This window comes from Diadema antillarum, unplaced genomic scaffold, assembly GCF_040938485.1.
Source record: "Diadema antillarum isolate AM-2024a unplaced genomic scaffold, OU_Dant_1.0 seq00000783_RagTag, whole genome shotgun sequence".
In the NCBI taxonomy this organism is placed as follows: Eukaryota; Metazoa; Echinodermata; class Echinoidea; order Diadematoida; family Diadematidae; genus Diadema; species Diadema antillarum.
The window spans coordinates 1,695,517-1,719,023 of record NW_027271671.1 but is presented as its reverse complement, the minus strand read 5'-3'; the positions used below and the strand labels follow the sequence as shown (position 1 = coordinate 1,719,023).

The window sequence follows — 23,507 nt, the reverse complement described above, 5'->3', positions numbered from 1 at the left end:
AGTTCCACTAAAAAAATGAATAACAGGTCATGGAATGATGAAATCTGTCCGAAATGGAAGGTTGTACCGTATTGTAGGAAAAACATACCCTCTCTAAAAACAAAACAACAAAACACAAGCTGATTTCAGCATAGCTTTGTTTTTTAACGACACATACCGCTACTTTGCTGCGTACCCCCCCCCCCATGTCACTTATTCCGATGAAGAGGGAAGATTATTGCAAACGTTGCATGTTACAATTGCTACCACCAATTTGATATCCGAAACGGTAGTCGTGAACGAACATTTTGAATGAATGCTCTGGGACAACATATGAGTCTTACGTCCACTGCCTTAGGTAGGACAGACCGAAAACATTGTACGAGAGGACACGTGGTAGTTCACAAATACAACAAACACATGCCCACGTGAACTTGAAAAATGGGTCTAAAACCAGACTTCTTTTTCTGACATCCACGTTGTAGACGTCAATGTGAAGGGATCATGATAAGATCAAGAACTGCTGCAACCAAACTACTGGATGCAGACGCATATGTGTACAGGATATAATTGGAATGGTACTATTTAGCAAGAAGTAACTGCCAATGGAAACAATGCTACTACGTCAGCTAATATGGCAAGCTGATATAAGAACCTGATTCTGCGTCAAGGTTAAGGATATCCATGCAGGTTTACATTATTGTGGTGTCCTCTTCTTCTCTTTCCCGTCAGAAAAAAAAATTGATCGTCTGTTGGTAGGCGTATTGTCCAATATGTATGTATATGTATATATATATATATATATATATATATATATATATATATATACATACATACATACATATAAGATAACTACAGAGGAAAACGGAAGTAACGATGCTTTTACCTAGGTCGCGTAATCTAATAGACTTTAGTAATATTTCCTCTTGTGATATGCTGTGTCCATTATATGCAAATTATTATATATCTCACTGTATATGGTTATGAACATTCTTATAATAAAACGGGTCTGTGGAGTGGTTTGTGTAATTCTACAAACTTTACTTTGCATGTTGTCATAATTTCTTTCTGTTTATACATGTAAACGAATATGGCGTTATGGGAATGTGACACACTCACACGCACACACACACACACACGCACACACACACACACGCACGCACACACACACACACACACACATATATATATACATAAATTTTCGGGCGATTTGCCCTTTCTCAAGTGTTCTTGATTCTAAGAGAACACTTGAATCACTGTCTTCATAGAATCAAGAACACTTGAGAAAGGGTGGATCGCCAAAAAATTTGTGTCAAAATAAACTGTTGGTATTGACAAGATGAACTTGAACTCTGTTCTATTTTTAGTATTATTTTACCAACACCCGGACTACTTACTCTCTCTCCCTCTCTCTCCCTATATATATATATATATATATATATATATATATATATATATATATATATGTATGTATATATCAATATATATATGTACACACACACATAATAGTACCTTCCTTAAGAAACGACCGATGTTTTGCTACTTGATTCGATCTCTTCTCGCTTAGATTTGATAACATTTTTTTTCAATCCTCTACAATTTACCTCCTAAAGAAAGAAATATCTAAACTCAGACGACTTAAAATTTTCAGCTATAGCCTCTTTACGTTCACTAAAAAAATCAGACCATATATCTTCAGTGCTAAGTCTCTGCAATGGCTTCCAGTAGACAAACGAATCTCTGAACAATTATCATGATGATTCATCATGCAATCTATTCGTCTTCTCCTGATCATATGAGTAAATCAATTACATCGCACAAATCAACCCGAAACTTACTTTCTTTAGCAGATGCACAAATATTTCTTGTACAAAAAGCCAAACGCTCACTTTGATATAATCTCCCGCAACAGACAAGAAAGAAAGAAAGAGAGAAAAGAAACCAATTCAAAGAGTACTGATTCAACATTTAATAATCCATTCCTTACTTTCTAATTTTTGTTTATGTACACTTCTGTTTCTGTGTATGATGTCATGTATGCTTCATTATTTGTATCGAAGTGCGCTACACAAGTAGCATCCGTTATTTCTTTTTTAAAATCATAATCAATAGGCTTGCACACACTATATTATGAAAGCGCCCAAGGGAAATATAAATATGTTCACAATTATAATCAAGGAAAACTAGAGCACTCGGCCGGGGGATCCGTTCGAGGACAAGCATCCCCGAACCGGTCCGCCAATATCCCATCTGGATGTTTTTCGGGGTTTTTTTAAGGCCAAAATGTGATATGATATGGCAACTGTCGCGGGATACAATGAAATCCGACGAGAAATGCAGCTGGTATAGCACATACTAGGTGTCACAAAAACATTTCCCACTTTTGATCTTTAATAGTTAAAATTATACACATCAGATAACACTGACATTGATGTGAGCAATAGCTTAATAGTGTACAATTTTGAGGTAATTTGGAAATGAAAGCATAAATCAGTTTCATTAAATTCAAAATTTATTTTGAAGTTAGGGTTCAGATTTTGCTCTATTTTCAACCCTCTGTACAAAGTTTTATTTTTGCACAGGGGTCGTAATTGATGTGTACGGGAGTGTGTGGTTAACATCCAGACAATGTTCCTTGACAATGGCCATAAGGGTTGAATGCTTTATTATTCTATTCATGAGGAATTCCACTATCACAACTAGACTTTGTTCATCCTCAGCTAATGTAGTGTATGCAGGCTTACTTTCTTCATGTGCAAACATTTCACCCTTTTCCATAAATTAGATTAGCAGTGCCCAGGGTAATCCATCATTTGATTTGATTTGATTTATTTATTCTCCGTGTGGCATCATTTACAATTTTTTAATCAATATTATCAAACATAATAATTTATATACAAATGTGATACTCATTATAGCTAGTTTCTACAATTTCAAAATTTTTTGATTACACATACATCTGTGACATAATTACAGTACATGCGTTATGAATTACCATACAGAACGGTCGCCAATAGTAAGCTATAAGCTTGACCCTTTGGCAACCGATGATATATACGTTTATCATGAATTATTAATAAAGCAATCATGTACCTAGTCAGCAGAGCTCTGAAAATGTGGTATTCGTAGTATTCATGTCCATTGTTTAGGGTCATTGTAAGCACACACTCACATACACATCGTTATGTCATGTGTAAAGTTCAAATTTTGTACAGAGGGTTAAAATTTGACCAAAATCTGGAACCTAACTTTAAGATTAATCATGGATTTAATGAAACTGATTTATGCTTTCATATTCAAATCATTTCCAACTAAATTATACACTATTCAGCTATTACTCATATCAATGACAGTGTTATCTGATAAATAAATTTCAAACTTTTAAGGATCAATAGTGGGAATGTTTTTTGTAACACCTCATACAAGAAATATGACATGGCATCATACAAAAGTCAGAACAATGAGGGCGCTGTCAATGAAAACATTAAAGGAGACCTCCGGATGATTTTCAGATTTTACATTTGAACAACTATAAATTAGTTATACTGAGGACAGAGTTTCAGAATTTATGATAGCTGGGATGAAGAATAAGAATATTTTCAAAATTCAGAACAAATTACAATGAACATGGATGATGACATAGCAGAGTCACCATAGGAATGCATGAGTTGGGGCTCATGGAAACAGAATAAAAGAAGAAGACATGCATAGATTATACACAGATGAACTCGCAAGCAAGTGGTATTGTAATGGAATTGCACAGCTACATTTCTGAAATATGTGAACCTCCTATGTCATCATCCTTGTTCAGTGTAATTTGTTGAAGGTTTTTCAAAGTATTGTTTCTCTGATCAAGAACCACAACAAATTCCACAAATCTATACCTGGAGTTGTCGATTAATGTACTACATGATGTGAAATCATGAAAATCGTCTGGAATTTCCCTTTAATTGCTACCTTCAACCCTTCCCCCTCATATAGTAGAGGTCATATTTCTTAGTTGAGTTTTTAACATCATAAATGAGTTTTTGACGGTATTTGCCCCTACATTATATGAGAAATTACACATTGCAGGGTTGTAAAGCTTCTCAAAGGGACACTTTTGAAAATAATGCCCTTTGGGTTTTTTTTTCAAAAATAAATCTTGCAGTTTTTATTAGTTTTCATAAGATGAATACATAGATGCAGGCAGTTATCCTTGATTAAGGGGGTGTCATCATCACCTTATTACCTACAAAGTACTGTAAAACACTTTGATTTATCAAACAGATTAACTTTATGTATTTTGAGCTGTTTCAGTGGTAGCCCAAACAAAGAAATACATTAAAATGCCACAATCATTCTAAAGTTATGTGATACTGATGACTACTATACTAAGATCTAGTACCACAAGAACATAATAAGAAAACAGATTGTAGTTAAGCAGAGGTAGGGGGTAGAGGGGGAAGGGGGGGGGGGGGTAGGGGGAGGGATTTGACAGAATAGATCAACATAGACCAGCAGAGCTTGTATGGGATGAATACTTCCCATTGACTTGTGTGCATTGCGTGCATTCTCTATAGGGCTCACACGGGTAAATGATTCCCCATAGAGACGTTTGTTAAAATTAATGTACTACGTTTGTTAAAATTAATGTACTACATGATGTAGAATTATGAAAATCGTCTGGAATTTCCCTTTAATTGTTACCTTCAACCCTCCCCCCTCATATAGTAGAGGTCATATTTCTTAGTTGAGTTTTTAACATCATAAATGAGTTTTTGACGGTATTTGCCCCTACATCATGTGAGAAATTACACATTGCAGGGTTGTAAAGCTTCTCAAAGGGACACTTGAAAATAATGCCCTTTGGGGTTTTTTTCAAAAATAAATCTTGCAGTTTTTATTAGTTTTTCATAAGATGAATACATAGATGCAGGCAGTTATCCTTGATTAAGGGGGTGTCATCATCACCTTATTACCTACAAAGTACTGTAAAACACTTTGATTTATCAAACAGATTAACTTTATGTATTTTGAGCTGTTTCAGTGGTAGCCCAAACAAAGAAATACATTAAAATGCCACAATCATTCTAAAGTTATGTGATACTGATGACTACTATACTAAGATCTAGTACCACAAAAACATAATAAGAAAACAAATTGTAGTTAAGCAGAGGTAGGGGGTAGAGGGGGAAGGGGGAGGGGTAGGGGGGAGGGATTTGACAGAATAGATCAACATAGACCAGCAGAGCTTGTATGGGATGAATACTTCCCATTGACTTGTGTGCATTGCGTGCATTCTCTATAGGGCTCACACGGGTAAATGATTCCCCATAGAGACGTTTGTTAAAATTCAACATTCAAAAATTTCTGTAAAATAGCTGGGAGACATGAGGTGTTTCATTTTCACTTACCTGGATAAGTGAGCTATACCCTGTCATCCGTCAAATTTCCAAGGCGGGTTCTTAATTCAGCTCAAACTCTGTCCAAGGGTCCGCAAAGCCAGACTACGAGTTCTTTTCACTAAAAAAAAATCACCTATTTTCTGTACATGCACCCCCAATGAAATATAGTCCCTTCAAATTCCATGAGAAAAGCTTTCATCTTCAAACCAAAATGCAGTTTGTAAAGGAATTCATACTCAATGTCTGCAGCTATTTAGTTTTATGCCAAACTGCATCAATGATTTTTAATTAAATTTTTTCTTCATTCATTTTGGTATCTTTGGTACGAATTTGTGAAGGGGTCTGGGACATTCCATGTTATTTACAGGTGTGAGCCCTAAACCTCCATAGAAAGATTGCGTAAAATCCGACAAGAAATGTGGCTGATAGAGTACGTAAAAGAAATAAGACAGCGTACAAGTCGAACACTGAGGGCGCCGTCACCACAAACGGATGTGTCCTACATGTAGAATGACCACCCATACACGTCCTTGGCAAGCCTAAATAAAATCCGTCGAGTAACAATCAAGGTATTGCATTAATAAGCATTTTTGCAAATTTTGACCTGATCAGGATAACCTTTGACCTTGTAAAAGGTGGAACATTGGGGACAGCATTACTCAGAGATAGATGTTTAGATTTGACTATGATACGTTCACATACCAAATTTGAAAAAAAAAAAGAATCGGTCGAGAGACACTGCCAGTATCGCGCACACAAGCAAACTCTTAAAACTTTACCTTTTTGTGTATATACACGGAACGAGCGAGGTCGCCACCACCAAAAACGATAGGCGTCTTCGTTTTACCATAATGCACCTTCAGCCGGTAGAGTGCTCACCTCCCCCTAAAAAAAAAAAAAAATAAAGAAAAAAATGTCGCTGTTCGGGGGATACAATAACCTCACCAGAAGCTTGCAGACCGGCAACATAAAAAAACAGAGCTTGTGTTCATAGAAAAAAATGTTTTATATCTTTTGTCTCGTATTTACCTGCCAGGTGCCTCATCAATTAGACAGGCGTCACACTGTTCCGAAATACGTTTTTGAGCAAAGATTATACATGATAAAGGAAATGTTCCAATTTGGTTCCGCATAAATATCGGATCATCTTAGCCATCGTAAGACCGCCAGTAGAGTTTCTCAGGCTCAATCCATGGGGCTACTGGTGTATATAGTAGCTCCTTGCTCAAGCAGCAACTTCGTGAGAGGTGGTAAAGTATTCGTGTAGCCATTGTGTTTCCTTCGTGTGTACTTCTCATACACATCTTAATAAATATTCACATTTTCGTATAGCCTTCGCTTGTGGTTCGGGTGCCATCTTGTGTCAGGTATCATACTTGCTTCGGCTGTTGATTCGCTGATGACCAAGTTCAGGGTCAAGTTTGCAATGAACTAACAATCCCATATTCGTATTGCCATCTTGTGTCAATTTCAGGACAGTGTGACAGCAATCTTACTGAGAGGGCAAATACATGACTATATGGATTCCTGCCTGCCTTGTCACACGAGTAAAGGGGGTTCGTGCCACAAAAGGCGCACGATGTACATTTGGGATACTGACACGCTTAAGCTACGGTCACAAAGGTTCGTACGAACGATGCGTTCGTACGAATGTCACTGTTCGTACGAATTCTGGAGTTCGTAGAGATTCGTAGATGGGGGCACAGATTCTTACGGCCTTCTTACGAATTTCGTACGAACGCTGTTTAATTCGCAAGAACAAACTGTGTACCTACGACTTACGAGTCCCTTACGAACGCCTTACAAACTCGAAAAGTTGTTCATAAGAACGCCGTACGAATCTCTGTTCGTAAGGCATTCTTACGAAAGACGTAAGAGTCCTCTATGAACAACTTACGGCGTTCTTACAATCATCGTAAGAATTTAAGGCTTCAAGAATTGTATCTCGACAATGCAAAATCTTGCGTAGTTGTTACGTTTGTACGACTCCTTACGAAGAGAGGGTTTCGGACGAAGTTAAAAAAAATCTTGGACAAGACCATCGACCAGGCTACGAACTTACGAACGGTCTACGAACGGTCTACGAACGCTGGTTTCGTACGGCCTTCTTCAGAAGATCTTACGAAATTGTCTACAAATCGTTCATACGGCGTTCGTAGCAGTTCTTAATGGTATTTGTGACCGAGCCTTTAACAGTCTCTGAAGCAAATGCTGCCTCAGCAATCCTGTTTTCCAGTCAAAGTATCTTGCATTAATATGTCATTCTTTACCACCTTATCTTCCTCTTTTCTCTTGCCCCTTGACAACGTGAGAAGTTTTAGAGTAGGAGATAAATAATTTGCTTTGTAGACAACACTTTTTGCACTTTTGTACGGAAATATGATGCATGTGCTACGAATCGCATCCATTCACGAAAACTTATTGCTCTTTGTACTGTCGGGGGTACAAGGCCACTAAACTAAACCAGCGTAACAATCAACTGAACTGTTTGCATTACCAGTGCACTCAACGGATCACATGCGATTATACACCATACACAACTCGATAGTTTTCTGTATTAAGTCTGAAGGCAGTCACTGGCAAGCAAAGGCTCCAGGGTTGGATAACAACACAACGTAGACCTCTGCGGTAAGTAAACCGATCTCAGTCAAATATGGATCATACCACATGTAAGGCCAGTTTCTTGTCAATTACAACACATCTGGTTAGAATACATGCTTTTCATGATAGTGCTAGGCTGTAATTGAATCAATGTTAATCAGCCCTGGCAAGTAGTCTGCTGCTAGATCAAATTCCACCATTGAGGCCAAATTCAAACTGTGTTGGTAAATCTAATTATAATTTCAGATATGAGATGTATGACACAAGCATAGCAAACCAGTTCCAGAGGTTGTCTATCTGCAGTCATCGTGGATGAGATGGCCGAGAAGAAGCCTGCGAAATCTTTGGTGAGACACGTCGGTGGATGCCATTGTGGTGCTGTCCGGTTTGAGGTTTGGGCTCCATCCAAGGTGGCAGTGTGGGATTGCACGTAAGTTAATCGCGTAAGATGGTAGGAGAAAGGCAATACAAGGATGACGGAACTGTTACGCTATTATTGTTGTTCCTTTGAAAGCGCAAATTACAAAATGGGAAAACGTCTTCAAGAGTGAAGTGCGTCATGCATAGATGAAACTGGTTTTATTGATTAATAAAGCAATTCTCTTCATTTTCTTTTGATACCCATCATACAGGTTTGCAACGGTAAAACTTTATCTAGGATGTATTTCTTTTCTTTTTTCTATGGGTAAGGGTAGGGGATGTAGTGTAGCATGATGGGTCAAGGGATGAGTGGTGCAAGTGGTCAGGTAACATCGCATCACACAGTAATTAGTGTGAGTGAGTGAGGTGTTTGTACTGGTGTCCCTGTTACATTCAGTGTTATCCCTATTTAGGTTAGGTGAGGGGAATGCAGGGAGAATACCCATTTGAGACGCAGAACTATGCATCTAAAATACTGATTTTATTCCATGGGAACTAATTTTCAGTAAGCAGTATTGCACATTCTGTCCTAATGCGTGAACTTCTCAATGACGAGTTTTTTTATTCACAGTGGATGTTTGCGCGTGCATCTATGGTTTCAGCAAACCCCGCAATACCAGATAAGAAACAAGGGAGCGTGAAAGATTAGAACGTTCAACATTGACTAGGAAGGCACCTTGTTCGTGACGATACAGCCAGAAAGCGACGCACTCTTTTCGGCTTTAGAAGCTAAATAACAAGAGAGCAATACAAGGAGAGAATGTACACATTACCACCCCCGCCCCCTACGAGCCGTGTCTTTTAAATCAGCCCTCGTCCCGTCTGTTCCGCAGCACACTTATTGTGTGACCTATATGCAGGCTATAAGGAGAAGGAATGGTTGAATTGACTGTACATTGATTGTTCTAATGTACTTATTTGGCATATTCCCAGTAAACAGGTTAAGTAATGATCTCCAGTGTCCATTATTTTGTACTTCTTATCTTTGCTGCCGAGTGTAATCACCCAACATGTCCTTGAACAAAAGTATGAGATATCCAAGTACTGTATCTTGGAAACTTTTGTTACTATGTGAAAAAAAAACGCCTCCAAACAGCACTGATATAACAATTCAGTTAAGTAAACATGAAACTTACTATCCAGCCCCTGTAATCACACTAGCAGTGAAAGCCACCGATATGATTATATTACCGGTACAGACAGATAAAGAAGCTGTTCGTTTGGATTGGAATGAACTGGTTTTGATTCGCTTACACTGACCTGAACTGGTTTAAATTGGGTTTATCTGGGATATATCCACTCACACTGAGTGTTACTTTCACAGTATCATGCAACTTGATACTCTTTCACTTGTGATACTTATCCTCTTTTGTAACATTGATATCTTCGACGGGAAGTTACAAAAATTGAACTGAAATAACATGACCAAATTGAAAAGCACGAGAAAACAATCGCCAGAGACATTTCGTATCCTGCACATTCTTCTATTTTCCTTATCAATCCGGAAGCCGCACATTCATTTTACTTCACACGTCAACAACGAGAGGATTTACAAGTATCGTAAGATATGTTTTGCTACCAGATGAGATGGCCTTTGTGGCGTCCACATGTGATGAAGTACATACCAATGATTTTCTGCTCTCTCTCGCTCTCTCTCTCTTTCTTTCTTATAATACATCATAATTAGGTTATTTCCACCACCATAATCTTGGGATACAATAGATACAAACTATGACTATATACATTGGTAATAAGGATTTGCATATTATGAGTACAGATTTGGTTACATCGTATTTTGTTCTCCCTCTATTTGTTTGTTTGTGTGTGTGTCTTGTTTTTCAGATGCTCAATTTGCGTGATGAAACAGAACAAACAGTTTCTCGTACCGGACTCTCAATTTCGAATCTTGAAGGTACCTCATAACATCATAATCATCTCTCTCATCTATATATATGATACATTTATATATATGATATGTGATATATGATATATGATATTGTGACGAACTCGCCTTCTCGTCGTGAATTAAGAGAGTGTATTTGACTGTCTGTACAAATGCCTCCGCGAGCCGTGTCAGGATGGCCGAGTAGGCGGGATTCGTTTTGTTGCAGTTTACAACGATCCCTTTAAATTATTAAAACTACTAGTCTGTACGCTACCATGTATTATGTTGTGTCAGAAGCAGCTCACCAACACAAGCGGCACACATACCAAGTTCAGCATCACTTAAAGTATGTCACTCCCAAGCGTCACTTGTAGAGGATGTTAAATTGGTACACTTTTTTGTTACCAACTTTTGCTACCAACTCTTGCTACCAAGTTCTGCTACCAACTTTTGTTACCAACTCAGTCACGCTAACGTGGAACACCTTTCACAACCATATGGTGGCACAGGTATCGTTGATGGCACGGGGTAAAGTGCTACATCGCACCGTTACCAACTTCCTCAGGTGACGACTGGAACTTGGATTGGGTACGGACTATGCGACAAGTCACACTACCATTATACCCGGAATCCAATGATGACGACTGGAACTTGGATTGGGCACGGACTATGCGACAAGTCACATTACCAATATACCCGACATCCAACGGCATGCTAGTTGGTCTTCTCAGGAACAGTGCTCCAGCTCAGGAACATGTACCACCACTCTGCACACCGCTGCTTGGTGATAGAACTCTCAAGAACACACAGTGGAGTGATCAGTTCAGGAACATATGTTCAGTTTAATACACGTAGAAGTGAACATGACCAACACATTTGAATTTATCATGTACGGGCTACTTGTTGTGGACTATGTCACACACGTCCACTTTATATGCCTCTCCTCCTATCGCGGAACGAGGAGGCAATCCCGCGGCGTGGTTACAAAATTCGTACAACGATTATACATTTTAGCAGTATCTCTTGTACATGGTTACTATAATTCGGCATGTATCATCGGTCTAAACCGGAGTTGGTATTAAAATAATCCAAACTTGCCCATGACAAACAAGTAACCACATATCTAATAATAAATGTTAAAACTCATAATAATGCACTACCACATTACAGCATTTGCCAAACGTTCCAATAGTGCCCCTTTCTATGCTATAGGCACAATCGATCATAACAAATTATAATCGAAACGGTTAAATCGAATCGGTTCCACCGAATTTCGTTACAATATATATACATATATATATATATATATATATAATATATATATTATATATATATATATATATATATAATATATATATATATATATATGATATTTATATATGTATCCATGTCCGTACCTAGGATTTTTATGGGTGAGTTCGAAATTAGAAAAAATGGACCTCTTCCGGGTCAGCTGACAAGCAAAAAAAAAAAAAAAAAGGCTCCTCGTGCTATTTTTTCATTTCTCGTGGGTTTCATCGGCTGACATATTGTATACGCATAGATGAAATAGCATCCCACCTGTTTTTTAATATCTATGATAGTTTTATCAGCAAGTGAAATCCACGAGCGTAAAAGCCATTTTAGCAGAGGTTCCTGAATCCTAATTCAGAACAAATCATTACTTATCTCAAATGAATATTTAGCAGTAAAATGAGAATATCACTATTTATCATTATTCCTCATTATCCACTTAACATTCATCATGCACTTTGCCACCTTTATCAGTTATAAAGTTTGGCCTTGGAATTAATATGATTGGAATCGGAGGACGATGAAATAGCTTTGAAAATGAAATATGACGGGTCACTGAGTGTAGTGCTTAACAACTTCAGTACATGTATCACATTATACTATTTTTAACACAAATTGTCTACTTCTGTATGCTGAATTAGTGTTGAATCGCTTATGTTTCCCAACCATGTCTCAGGGTGAGGATCAATTAACATGCTACACATTCAACACTCATCAGGCAAAGCACGTCTTCTGCAAGATCTGCGGTGTCCAAAGTTTCTTCTCACCCAGGGCCTACCCAGGAGGAAAAGGTACGAGAAATGAGAAAACGGAGTTACATTTTACGATAGAGATTACATACGAAGTCATTTCTTGATTCAAGTGAGGACAACAATCTCCTTCATTCTGTTCGATGTGCGTATACCAACCATCCATTTCACTGATACAGCTTCTGACTCAACAATGTTCGCAGTGTTACCATTAATGTAAATACTCAGTAACGTTTCTGTTAAAAAAGAAGAAAAAGAAATCAGGCCGGAACATCCCCCATCTTAGGGTAAATCTATTGTTTACCATTTTAAACTTTTGTGTCCTTCCACAAAGGGTACAATAATTGTTCTATCAAAGCCCTCGTATCCCACGATACAAGAGTATTCATTAGAGTATTTCCACTCGAAGTAACCAATATTGACTTATAAGTAAATCACCCTTTTAGATAATTTAATGTTTGTAAATTGCGTCTATTTGTGGAAATACTAGTATTATGGTATGTATACTGTTTGGTCCACAGCAGACATTTAAGTGCGACTCTCAGTGATTTGTATATTAAGATATGTTTTGACATGTGTCCGTGATGATCTATAGGTTCTCTTCTGTCTTACAGCTGTGAACAATGGGTTTTTTTTAACTCTCTGCTTAAGTGTCTAGAAATGGCTTTGAAAGTGAGCGCAGTGTCAAACATGGCACTTAATGAATTTGCCAAATTATCTATGGCTGAATGATAAGAGTCTTATTAGGAATTCTTGTTTTTTGCTATTTCACTGCATTTTTTTTTTTAATTTCAATCTTTGCCGTTATGCGACGCCAAAGCTACAATCAATATGATCACTTTATGACTAGATACAATTGTAGATAACTACCGCTTGACAGTATTAAAGGGGAAGGCTAGTAACTGATCAGTGGGAATCAGTGGAAATGCAGGGAGATGATTGTTCCAATCCTTATGGGATTCATTCATTTAATGCTCCGTCACTGACCAGGGACGCTAACCTGGAAGCATTAAACTGCACATTACTTGAATATGAGACCTTTCTGAATCAAATCATTTCTCACACAACAATAGATATACAATGAACTCTTGAATGAATCCCATAAGGATTGGAATAATCATCTCCCAGCATTTCCACTGATTCCCACTGATCAGTTACTAGCCTTACCCTTTAAAGTGCCATGTCACATGTTTCCCTTTAAGCCGTCAGTCCCCACTGTCTTGACGAAGGCACCCTGGAAGGCCAGACACTACAGACGTTTGATGGACGGAATTGGGAGGCTGCATTTGAAACTCTTGGAGGTTCACACAATCTGGAATCTTGAAGGGAAGAATATCTCAGAGAAAACAAAATATGACTATCCCAACCGGATGAGATCAAGAAAAGTTTGAGTGAAATTCAATAAATCAACTTACATTCGACATTCACCATGTCAGCAAGTGACTTTTTATCGCGTAATATCTTGTTTTATCTTCTTTTTTCTTTGTGATGACGTACTCCCTCCTGCCCCTCTAGGTTTGGTTCCATCACGCCTAATATAGTGATAGGCCTACTCATACATCGTATTCTTACAATATACCCTGTACAAAGAGAGAAGGAACACACTATGTTCTTCTGCCCTCGATTTTCTCAAATATAATTTCAATCTGTCGTTGTTGTTCCTCTGTTTGTGGTACGCCAGCGCTCTCTCACAGTGCTGTTACACCTGTTTTACTGTCTTCTTGACTAAAACATCACGTGCTACTTTAGATTGATGATATCACTGACTTTCTGTAAGGATATGGGAGCAGACAAAAAAAAATGCAAATAAAACTGAAATGAAAACACGTCTGTTTAGTAAGCTATTAACACAAACGACATTACATATTTCTTGTCTTTCATAAAAATTGTTGATCATCATTTTGGACACGTGTGTCTATACCGGGAATTAATTGTAGATATGAGACCTTCATCATGAGGCAGCAACATAAAGCAGATGAAGCCACTTCATTGCCAATGATCACAGTGAAGTACTTTCTCGCACCTTACTTGACATACGAGATGGCGATACATCTGTTGATATCTCGTCCCATTCGAATCATAAATCTCCCTAGAGATGAAGAACTGTATAAGTTACCAGCCATGTACCGGTGCAAATGTAATGTTTAGTAGGTGCTAACGAAAAAACGGGAAGAATATGAGTGTTTACTGTTACAATGTGAGGCAGATCTCAGATCGACGTGCGCCAACTACGTCAGCTAGTAGGAAAACAACTCTCTCACAGTAGTAATAGATCTTAAGAAGCCTACTAATCCAGTAGGCGAAAGTCTCATCAAAGAGATAAATTGCAACGACTGTGGCAAAATGACCTGCTATCCAGTAAGGTAGATATATAACTTGCTCCTCTTCAGCTATGAATTGAGGGATAAAAGTACAGTTTCATTTTATTCAAAGTGCAGAATACATAGGGCATACATACATGCATAATATATAGGCTCCTACACACATGCATAATATATAGGTATAATAAAGATGGATGTATAAACAGGATCTAAAACATATATACTAGGTTATACGCACGACAATTTGCAATTATTCCCTGTGAAATACTCTAATTTCACAAGAGCCTGTGACAGAGGTGAAAGAGAAATTTATGTACGATGATGAATAGAATGAAGTATACGTATAACATCAATTATCCATGCATGGTTACATAGTAATATCGCGAGACCGTGCACTATAACGAAAACAATATCTCCTTGCCCGTACCAATTCAATATACCACAATCAAGTTATGAATACATTATCGAGACCTAGTGAAGATCAAGTGGGATCTCTTTGAATAATCTTTAAAATACAGCAATTAATCAAAAATCTATGAAAAATCCTTTATTTGAAGAGCGAAATACCTCAAAGAATATAAAATTATCTCCTTTAATGTGTTGCGTATATTCTTTACAGAACATCAAAATCTTTTGCCTTATCAAGGTTTTTGCTACACGAGTCGGAGGCAGGTGTAATATTGTCATCACGGGAGTTAATTTCCAGGGTTATCTACCACAATTAGCCAAAAGGAATCACAATTAATTTAGGCCAGGAGACGTCAAGATAAATATAAGCACGCAATACACACTACTGATGAAAAAACCTTTTCTTCTTAAACACTGTTTGAAAAAAATATACAAGAATATTGATTACAGGTAAGTTTTTACACAGCCTCAACAATATACATTAACAACTGATTGACTAGGTTTACACATGATTATGTACGAAAGTTATGGCTCTGAGTACATTAAGCCCTACTTAAGATTCATAAAATCATACTTGTTGGAATTTCCTTCTACCACAGCCTATCAAGTATGTTGACTGCATTTTGAAATAGTTTGTGCTTCAAGAAAAAGATATTCAAATAAATGAAATTCTTGCGTCGAGTTGTACGTCGATGTAGATGTAACTTGTTAAGCAGTTGCAAAGAGAAAGATATTCCATTAAAAATATGTTGGGTTTGTCTGGAACGTGGAAGAAATGCGTCAATCCATCTAAGTACCTTTTATTAGTCTTTTGTTGATCGCATGGAAAGTGAAATTTTATTGTATCAAATTAAATATCTATATGCCATGAAGTGCTTAACCTCTATCCCAGCTAGTTTCCTGACAAAGAAATTAATATTCATCTCCATCTTCATCCTCTGCGTCGTTGAGGGAGGAATCCGCCCCAACCTCCTCATAATCCCTCTCTAGAGCAGCCAGGTCTTCACGAGCTTCGGTGAACTCTCCCTCCTCCATGCCCTCGCCGACGAACCAGTGGACGAAAGCACGCTTTGCGTACATCAGGTCGAACTTGTGGTTGACGCGCGACCAAGCTTCCACGATAGCCGTGGTGTTGCTTAGCATACAGACAGCTCTTTGCACCTTCGCAAGATCTCCGTCGGGAACCTCAGCTGGTGGTTCAAAGTTTATGCCGACCTTGAAGCCGGTCGGGCACCAGTCGACAAATTGGATTACCCTTTTTGTCTTGATCTTTGCTATGGCAGCGTTGATGTCCTTGGGAACGACGTCACCTCGATAAAGCAGACAACACGCCATGTATTTTCCGTTGCGAGGATCGCATTTCACCATTTGGTGCCCTACTTCAAAGCAAGAAGAGGTGATCTCTGAGACCGAGAACTGTTCATGGTGGGCCTTCTCTTTTGAGATTACCGGAGCCATTGTTGTCAGCGGAAAGTGGATGCGTGGATACGGTACCAAATTGGTCTGAAATTCGTTAAGATCGACATTCAGCGATCCCTCGAATCGAAGTGATGCTGTTATGGTCGACACGCTCTGAGCTACAAGCCGATTAAGGTTGGCGTACGTAGGCCGTTCGATGTCAAGTTTCTTCCTGCATAGGTCGTAGATGGCCTCATTGTCTACCATGAATGTAACATCAGTGTGCTCTAGTGTGGTGTGTGTAGATAGCACAGTATTGTAAGGCTCCACAACGGCTGTCGAGATCTGGGGTGCTGGGTAGATCGAGAACTCAAATTTTGCCTTCTTTCCGTAGTCGACAGAAAGTCTCTCTTCCAACAGTGCGGCGAATCCGGAGCCGGTACCTCCTCCAAAGCTGCGGAAGATGAGAAAGCCCTGGAGACCGGTGCACGCCTCAGATAATTTCCGGATCCGGTCGATGCATTCGTCAATTTTCTCTCTCCCGACCGTATAGTGTCCACGTGCATAGTTGTTGGACGCATCTTCTTTGCCTGTTACCATTTGTTCTGGATGAAAAAGCCGTTGGTACTTGGATGTCTTTATCTCATCTGAGAAGACAGAATTACAAGTGACTTACATAATAGTACCATGTATTTTGTGCATAAGGAAATGCTAAAACTTTGTTATTGTTGGTGCAATTAGCATTACGGTAGTCATCATGTAATTATGTCATATCATGTCATATCGAATCATATTATCAGTGTAATCATTTACATCGACATAACTACAACGATGCAAGTAATATAAAACACTTTATCATTGTCATTTAGCTGGTGTTACTTTAATAAGCAGTAAGTTCATTCCAATCTTTATGTATATACCTGCCACAAAATTAATGTTGTATCAACTTTTGTTTTACACCATCTATTATACATACTCTCTATCTGCAACACGATACCCTTTGGTTCTATTCTGGGCTCTTCTTCAATATAGCATGCAACGAAAAGGCGTTATGTCGTATGATATTCGATGGAGCTTACCTATGACCGAGGGCTCCAGATCTAGGAACAAGGCCCTTGGAACGTGCTTGCCCGCCGAGGTTTCGCTGAAAAACGTACTGAAGGATGCGTCGATATCGGTACTCATAAGGGTCTTCTCACTCTGCCTCATGCCGTCGGGCTGGATGCCGTGCTCCAGACAAAGCAACTCCCAGCATGCATTGCCCATCTGGACACCAGCCTGCCCGATGTGGGCAGAGATTACCTCACGCTGCGATTAGTAACAGCCAAATAGTTCGTTATGACATATAGTTTCCTTAATGTAAGCCTATTATGATGGCATAAGTGACGAACAAAAACTGAAGTAAAGATTAAACCCGTCAAAGTTAACAATAATTTATATAGGTATAGCATCAAACCGACATTTCATGGAATAATCATAATCTTTTTCGTATCTAAAAAAATAAGGTAGAAAGTGTAAAAGAAAGCGAAGAGTGCAGCTTGCGGAAGAAATGTTTGCATTACACGATAGATAACCATGTAAAAAAGAATCAAATTGGGTGTTTGTTCTAATACAGGCCTCTGTGCTTACTGATAATATTCCATATCATTCAGTGTGTAACCCATTTCTTTTAGGCTCGAAGAGCTCCATCAGGTATTTCAGCTCGAACATTGTGGTGAGGATGCATTCAATGTCTTTGGTTAACGTAACTTTGGAGATGTGATGTCCATTTTGTGTTGCACTGAGGTTAAAAAGTTCGAAATAGGGAAGAGCTGTAAAGGCAAAATTGATCAAAATCATTTTTTCTACATTACGTTTGCAGATTGTAATCATGAAACTACTGCTGCCATCATCTTCTGAGTCCACAAACGCTACCTATACCTTTCCATTTTTCCTCATTTTTTTAGGAAGTGGTATCAAGTCCAGTGATCATGCAATTAATTTCATCTTTGACGAGTAAAGAAATAGAATTGGAGGAGATATCTCATTTCTTTTTAAACTGACACATTTCTTTTAGTTCGAGTCCAAATTGCCCTATCTATTATATTTTGCTTTAAAGGGAATTCTAGTCCACGTTGCAGTTGTTTTGATTCTTTACAAAGGACATCCAGGACAGTCAGCTCCATATGCCTGAGCCGACAAAGTGTCTAACAATCCTATTAGAGTGCACGTCACGAGCTCGACCGCCACGAGTAAAACAATCCACGAGTCACACGGCCCATCAGTTATACAGCTGAGGAGTCATACAGCTCACGAGTCATACAGCTCACGACCAAACACTAGGTGAGCATGGCCCATGATCTCGACATCAAGTAAAATACGTCTATACGAGATATACGGTCCACCAGGTCGACACTAGGGAAAGATGGCACATGAGCTCGACACTAGGCAAACAAGGCCCATGATCTTGACACTAGGCAAAAAAAAAAAAGCCTATAAGCTCGGGGCTTCATGTACGCAGTGTCGGTCTCGTGAGCCTTTTTCTTCCTTGTGTCGAGCTTATGGGCCTTATTTGTCTAGAGTCGAGCTCGTGGGCCTCATATGCTTAATGTTGGGGTTATGGAACTTATTTACCTTGTGTCGAGCTCGGAGGCTGTATGACTCATAGACCTTTTATTTTTCAGTGTCCAGCTCGCGATCTGTATGACTCGTGGGTGTCGTACTCATGGGATGACCACCCTCATAGGTTCAGTCGACAAAGTGCACACACGCCTATACAGTCTTTGTTCACAACCTCTTCCCACCTCCCTGTTTTCACACATAATTTGCACATTATAAAGGACTTGTGGTGTTACACACAAACTACTTTCCACCTCCACGTTCATGCTGCTTATTATGGACCAGAGAGCCTATTTGGAGCAAATAATGATATGCCTGGTGTGAATCCTTACTTGACGTCATCATGTACTAAAATGACTTTTTTTTGTCACTTTAATATTCACATCTGATTTCATCTCTTCATATAATTTGGATCCTTACAGGTATTACACTAGAGACTTCTGTCAAAAAACAATTTGTATTTCGCAATAATTGCAGTATTTCTAAAGTTAATTAAGATCTTGACCTTCACTATGCGCATTATGTTCATGATTCCTTGATGTTGGTTTACAGCAGCTTTTGAATACTTTATCTATAGATACAGTCATCAACAAAATGTCACATAATCTTTACATTTGTAATCATTTTCACCAGGTTTAACCCGAAAATGCCAGTAGATATTTGCTTTTTCACAGCTTACATGTATTATTACTGACAGAGATCGCTTGGTTTTGAACAAAAGGTAATAATAATGATCTTTCCGATCAATTACGTTGAACTCCTTAGCACCAATATTGCTTTGGGATACTTGTAGATGTGAGTGTATACACATTTACCATGATCTATCAATAAACTTTAGGTTCCACATGTCAATACTCATCTTCAATTTTTTTTTTATACACAGGGACTTTATACACATAAAAAACAAAAACAAAAACAAACCCTATTGTCGTGAGCATATTGAATGTGTTAGGCAAGCAAAGGAAACAAAGGTTTTCGCTATTGAACTTTTTTTTAACGTTTTAATACACCCGATATGAGCATTATCATTTCAGCATCGGTAGACACTGCGTCATCGTCTGATGTTTATTTTTTTCTTAAACGTGATATTGGCTCTCATTGGCAAATAACGGGACCACACTGCCAACGAGCCCAGCCATCCGTGGCGGTCCATTGTTGCGGGCGAGGGGTTATTGTTTAAACAGCGTGGAGTACCGTGCAATGTATTCATCTTTCAAGGTTGTGATCGTATTCACAGGAATTCCATTTTTACACTAAAGACAGATCAAGATGTTGTGGCAAATGTACGTGTGAATTGTATTATCTACTTGCACAAAAAAATTTGCATTACGATTCGTTATTATCTTGGAATGGTGCATTGCTGCCTGTTCTATCAAAAGAAAAAGTGGCGACGACTACTACATGATTCGTGCAACAACAACAACAACGCACAAAAACAAACAAGCATACAAACAATGCACTTGTGAATTATTTGTAACAAAACGATAAATAATCTACCAGTCTGTTCTTCCAAGAAATTTTCAACCCGCAACAACTCAAGAAAGACGATTGCTCTTTTCCATGGCGTCTCATAAGTTTTGCAAAATAGAGCCCAATGAACTAAACTTTCCATGAGGAGACATGTGGCAAAATTGCAGTCATTAAACTCGTTGAAGGGTTAGTGTGTCTTCACCTGACGTGCCTGAGACCACTGTATGGTTTGGCATAATGAGGGTAATCAGCTCAAACGAGAAATAGTAAAATTTGAAGACAGAGGTGGTTATTACCTTTTTTTAACCTTTGCACTCAACCCACCTTAGTATTATCAGATTTGATTCAACACTCTTTGTCTTGATGAGCAGCATAGTGGTCGTGTCTCGACCTAAGTCATGGCGATTTACTCATAGACATATAGATACCAAAAAATGGCGTCCTGATTTTATATCTGACTGCATCAATCTCTCGTCCACGCTCTATAAAAAGAGCGATTACTGTTACTTGCAAGCTAAGTTCTATGATATTTTTCGTATATCCCATTGGTTTATCTCTATCGCACAAAAAACACCCCATTCCTGTCTGAATATCTAATATGTTTATCTGACGTTCCTCCATTCCAGCTGAGACAGCAGTTAATTCATCTTATGTGTTTTTGATAGTTCCCCTACCTCTGAACACGATATGTTATTCCAATAAACGTCCTACCTTAAAATGTATTGATTAGGCTTGTAAACATACGTGCGTGAAACGTGTATGTAAATGAAATTCATCGTTTAGACTATAGGGCATAGGGTTTCAGCCCGGTTTATACCGAGATAAACAAATAAACATTGCTGACTTGTCTGGCCGCTTGCTTTGTAATTATTCTGGGATTCTGTAAAGCATTTCAGACCATCTTTCAGACCATCAGGCCTGTTTCTCACTCGATTGAACTGTGTAATGTGTTTTGCTACTTTTGTATGATGATTCAAAAGAAAAAAATGATACATCTCACTTAAAGAACTGGTTTTAAACTGAAAATAGTCAACCGTTGTGCATTTTCTTACTATTCATTTATGGCAATTGCATCGCACCAGTTGTGGGTTTTAAAAGGACTCACGAGTTACAGACGAACGCTTTCGTTGATTCTTAATCACTTTCATGATGTACCACAAAGGTGAACTTAAAAGGGAATGTTATAAACATGCAATTGTCATGCGACATAGAAACATTTCATTCTAAGAAGAAAGGAATGCCAATCAGAGACGTTGACTCTCTGTTCCTATGTATCATGCATCTGTAAACGCCACGTAGGTGAAAACTGAGTAAAAAATAAAAGCAGTAACATCCCTAATGATTAAATCTATACGGCTTCAAAGCCATTATACACTCACCATTACGGCTAGTTGGGGTTGGAGCGATCGTAATTCAGGGGCCTGCGATGGGGACGGTAGGTGTACTGCAAGTAAATGAAACGCACTTGCACTCAGCTGGGGTTTTCCGCCTGGTAATATCTACCACTCCCACTTGTTGACTTTGACAGAGTAACTTCAATTTATATCAGAATACCATGAAAGAGATGTTTTCTTTCTTTGTTTGTCTGCTATACACTTATTCCTCGTACATGTCGGATGGTTACACTTTGTATCGCGTCGTGTTTGCATTTCACAAGTCTTACTTGGCCTGCACTCTCTATAAACACAAAAAAATAAGAGGAAAACCAACGAAAAGAACAAAATTAGTAAAAAAAGTTTTTATTTCTTTTTTTCTTTTTTTGCTTTAGGTTTTTTTTTGTGTGTTTTTTTTATTGCTTCGGGGTTTTTTTTTATTCCCAGGAAGGGGTTTATTTTTCAAAACCGTCATTACTGTTTTCTCTCACCATTTTCTCCCTTCTCCCCTCCCCCCCCCCCTCTCTCTCTTCTTATACCCATTCATTTAGTAATCCATCTAGGTACTTATCAGTCTGAGTATGATTGTTGTTCGATTTATGTTTATGTATGAAACTGTTCCATCACGATTCGCACATCATGTCTGCCCACTGCTCACTGCATGAGGCACCTACTAGTTTGTTTATTATGCACGTCATGATGTTTCCGATCTATTCACTAGAGCTATCCAACGATCCGGATGAGTACAACTGGAATTTCCATTCATGAAAATATGCAAATCTATCGCAACAGTGCAGAAAATAAAAATATGTGTTTCAGCTATAAATCACTGTAACAAAGCAGTGCCTTATTGGCATACTATTATGCTGGTACACCATCATCTTTTCGAACTTCTGCAGTGCAGTATATTTTGTTTTCAATAATGACTCCTCTGGAAATTTACGAAATGCGTGCAACTATCTAGACACACATGTCTGGTTAAACCATTAATAAATGCCTACTACTTAAAAGCCATCATAGCTGCGAAAACATTAACAACAAATGAGACAAAGAATAAAATTTGAGAAAGTTTTAAAACACTATCATTGAAACTGAATATGACCTTTTGACGATTATCAATATAATGGTCTTTTGTGGCATTCTTCAGGAAAAAGTCTCAGTAAACCACAAGTAGACAGATACCTCTGCTACATGTCTATGCATCTATCTTCTAATCAAAATTTGTTCGTAGATTGTTAGAAATCTTATGACTACCTCGACACATGATTTGCATTGCTTCATTGTACTGTTTAGTGGCCAATGCAACCTGTTGAAGGTTTATTTCTATTTTTCAGTCTTACGACTGAACATCAAAACGTATGTACAGCAGTATAAAACTATTACGAATACAAAAAACAAAAAATCAACATACAAGTATGTAGCATTTAAAATGATAATTTAACAATTAATGTGTCTACATAATTTTTCCTATACATAAAGCCTGTCTAAGAGCGATGTCAGGGGAGGCTGCTACCAACATGAGCATTTGCTTGGCCAGAATAATGGTCCCATGAGAAAAATATGGAAAAGAAAAGAGGGGGTGTTGCGGCACAAATTGTCGCCCTGCACAAATTGTCGTCCCCTGA

At 38.3% G+C, this 23,507-nt stretch overlaps 2 protein-coding genes across 2 annotated transcripts; one reads left to right on the top strand and one right to left on the bottom strand.

The window, feature by feature from the left end:
* The first annotated feature begins 8,284 nt into the window (after positions 1-8,284).
* On the top strand, positions 8,285-13,638 carry LOC139739148 (centromere protein V-like). Its single transcript, XM_071649765.1, has 4 exons — positions 8,285-8,397; positions 10,230-10,299; positions 12,242-12,356; positions 13,517-13,638. Exons 1-4 carry the CDS (start codon positions 8,285-8,287, stop codon positions 13,636-13,638), a joined length of 420 nt encoding a protein of 139 aa, XP_071505866.1.
* Positions 13,639-15,955: 2,317 nt separating this feature from the next.
* On the bottom strand, positions 15,956-21,959 carry LOC139739133 (tubulin alpha-1 chain-like). Its single transcript, XM_071649751.1, has 3 exons — positions 21,889-21,959; positions 17,521-17,749; positions 15,956-17,088 (listed from the first exon to the last, which is right to left on the bottom strand). Exons 1-3 carry the CDS (start codon positions 21,889-21,891, stop codon positions 15,956-15,958), a joined length of 1,365 nt encoding a protein of 454 aa, XP_071505852.1. The 5' UTR covers positions 21,892-21,959.
* Positions 21,960-23,507: the final 1,548 nt, after the last annotated feature.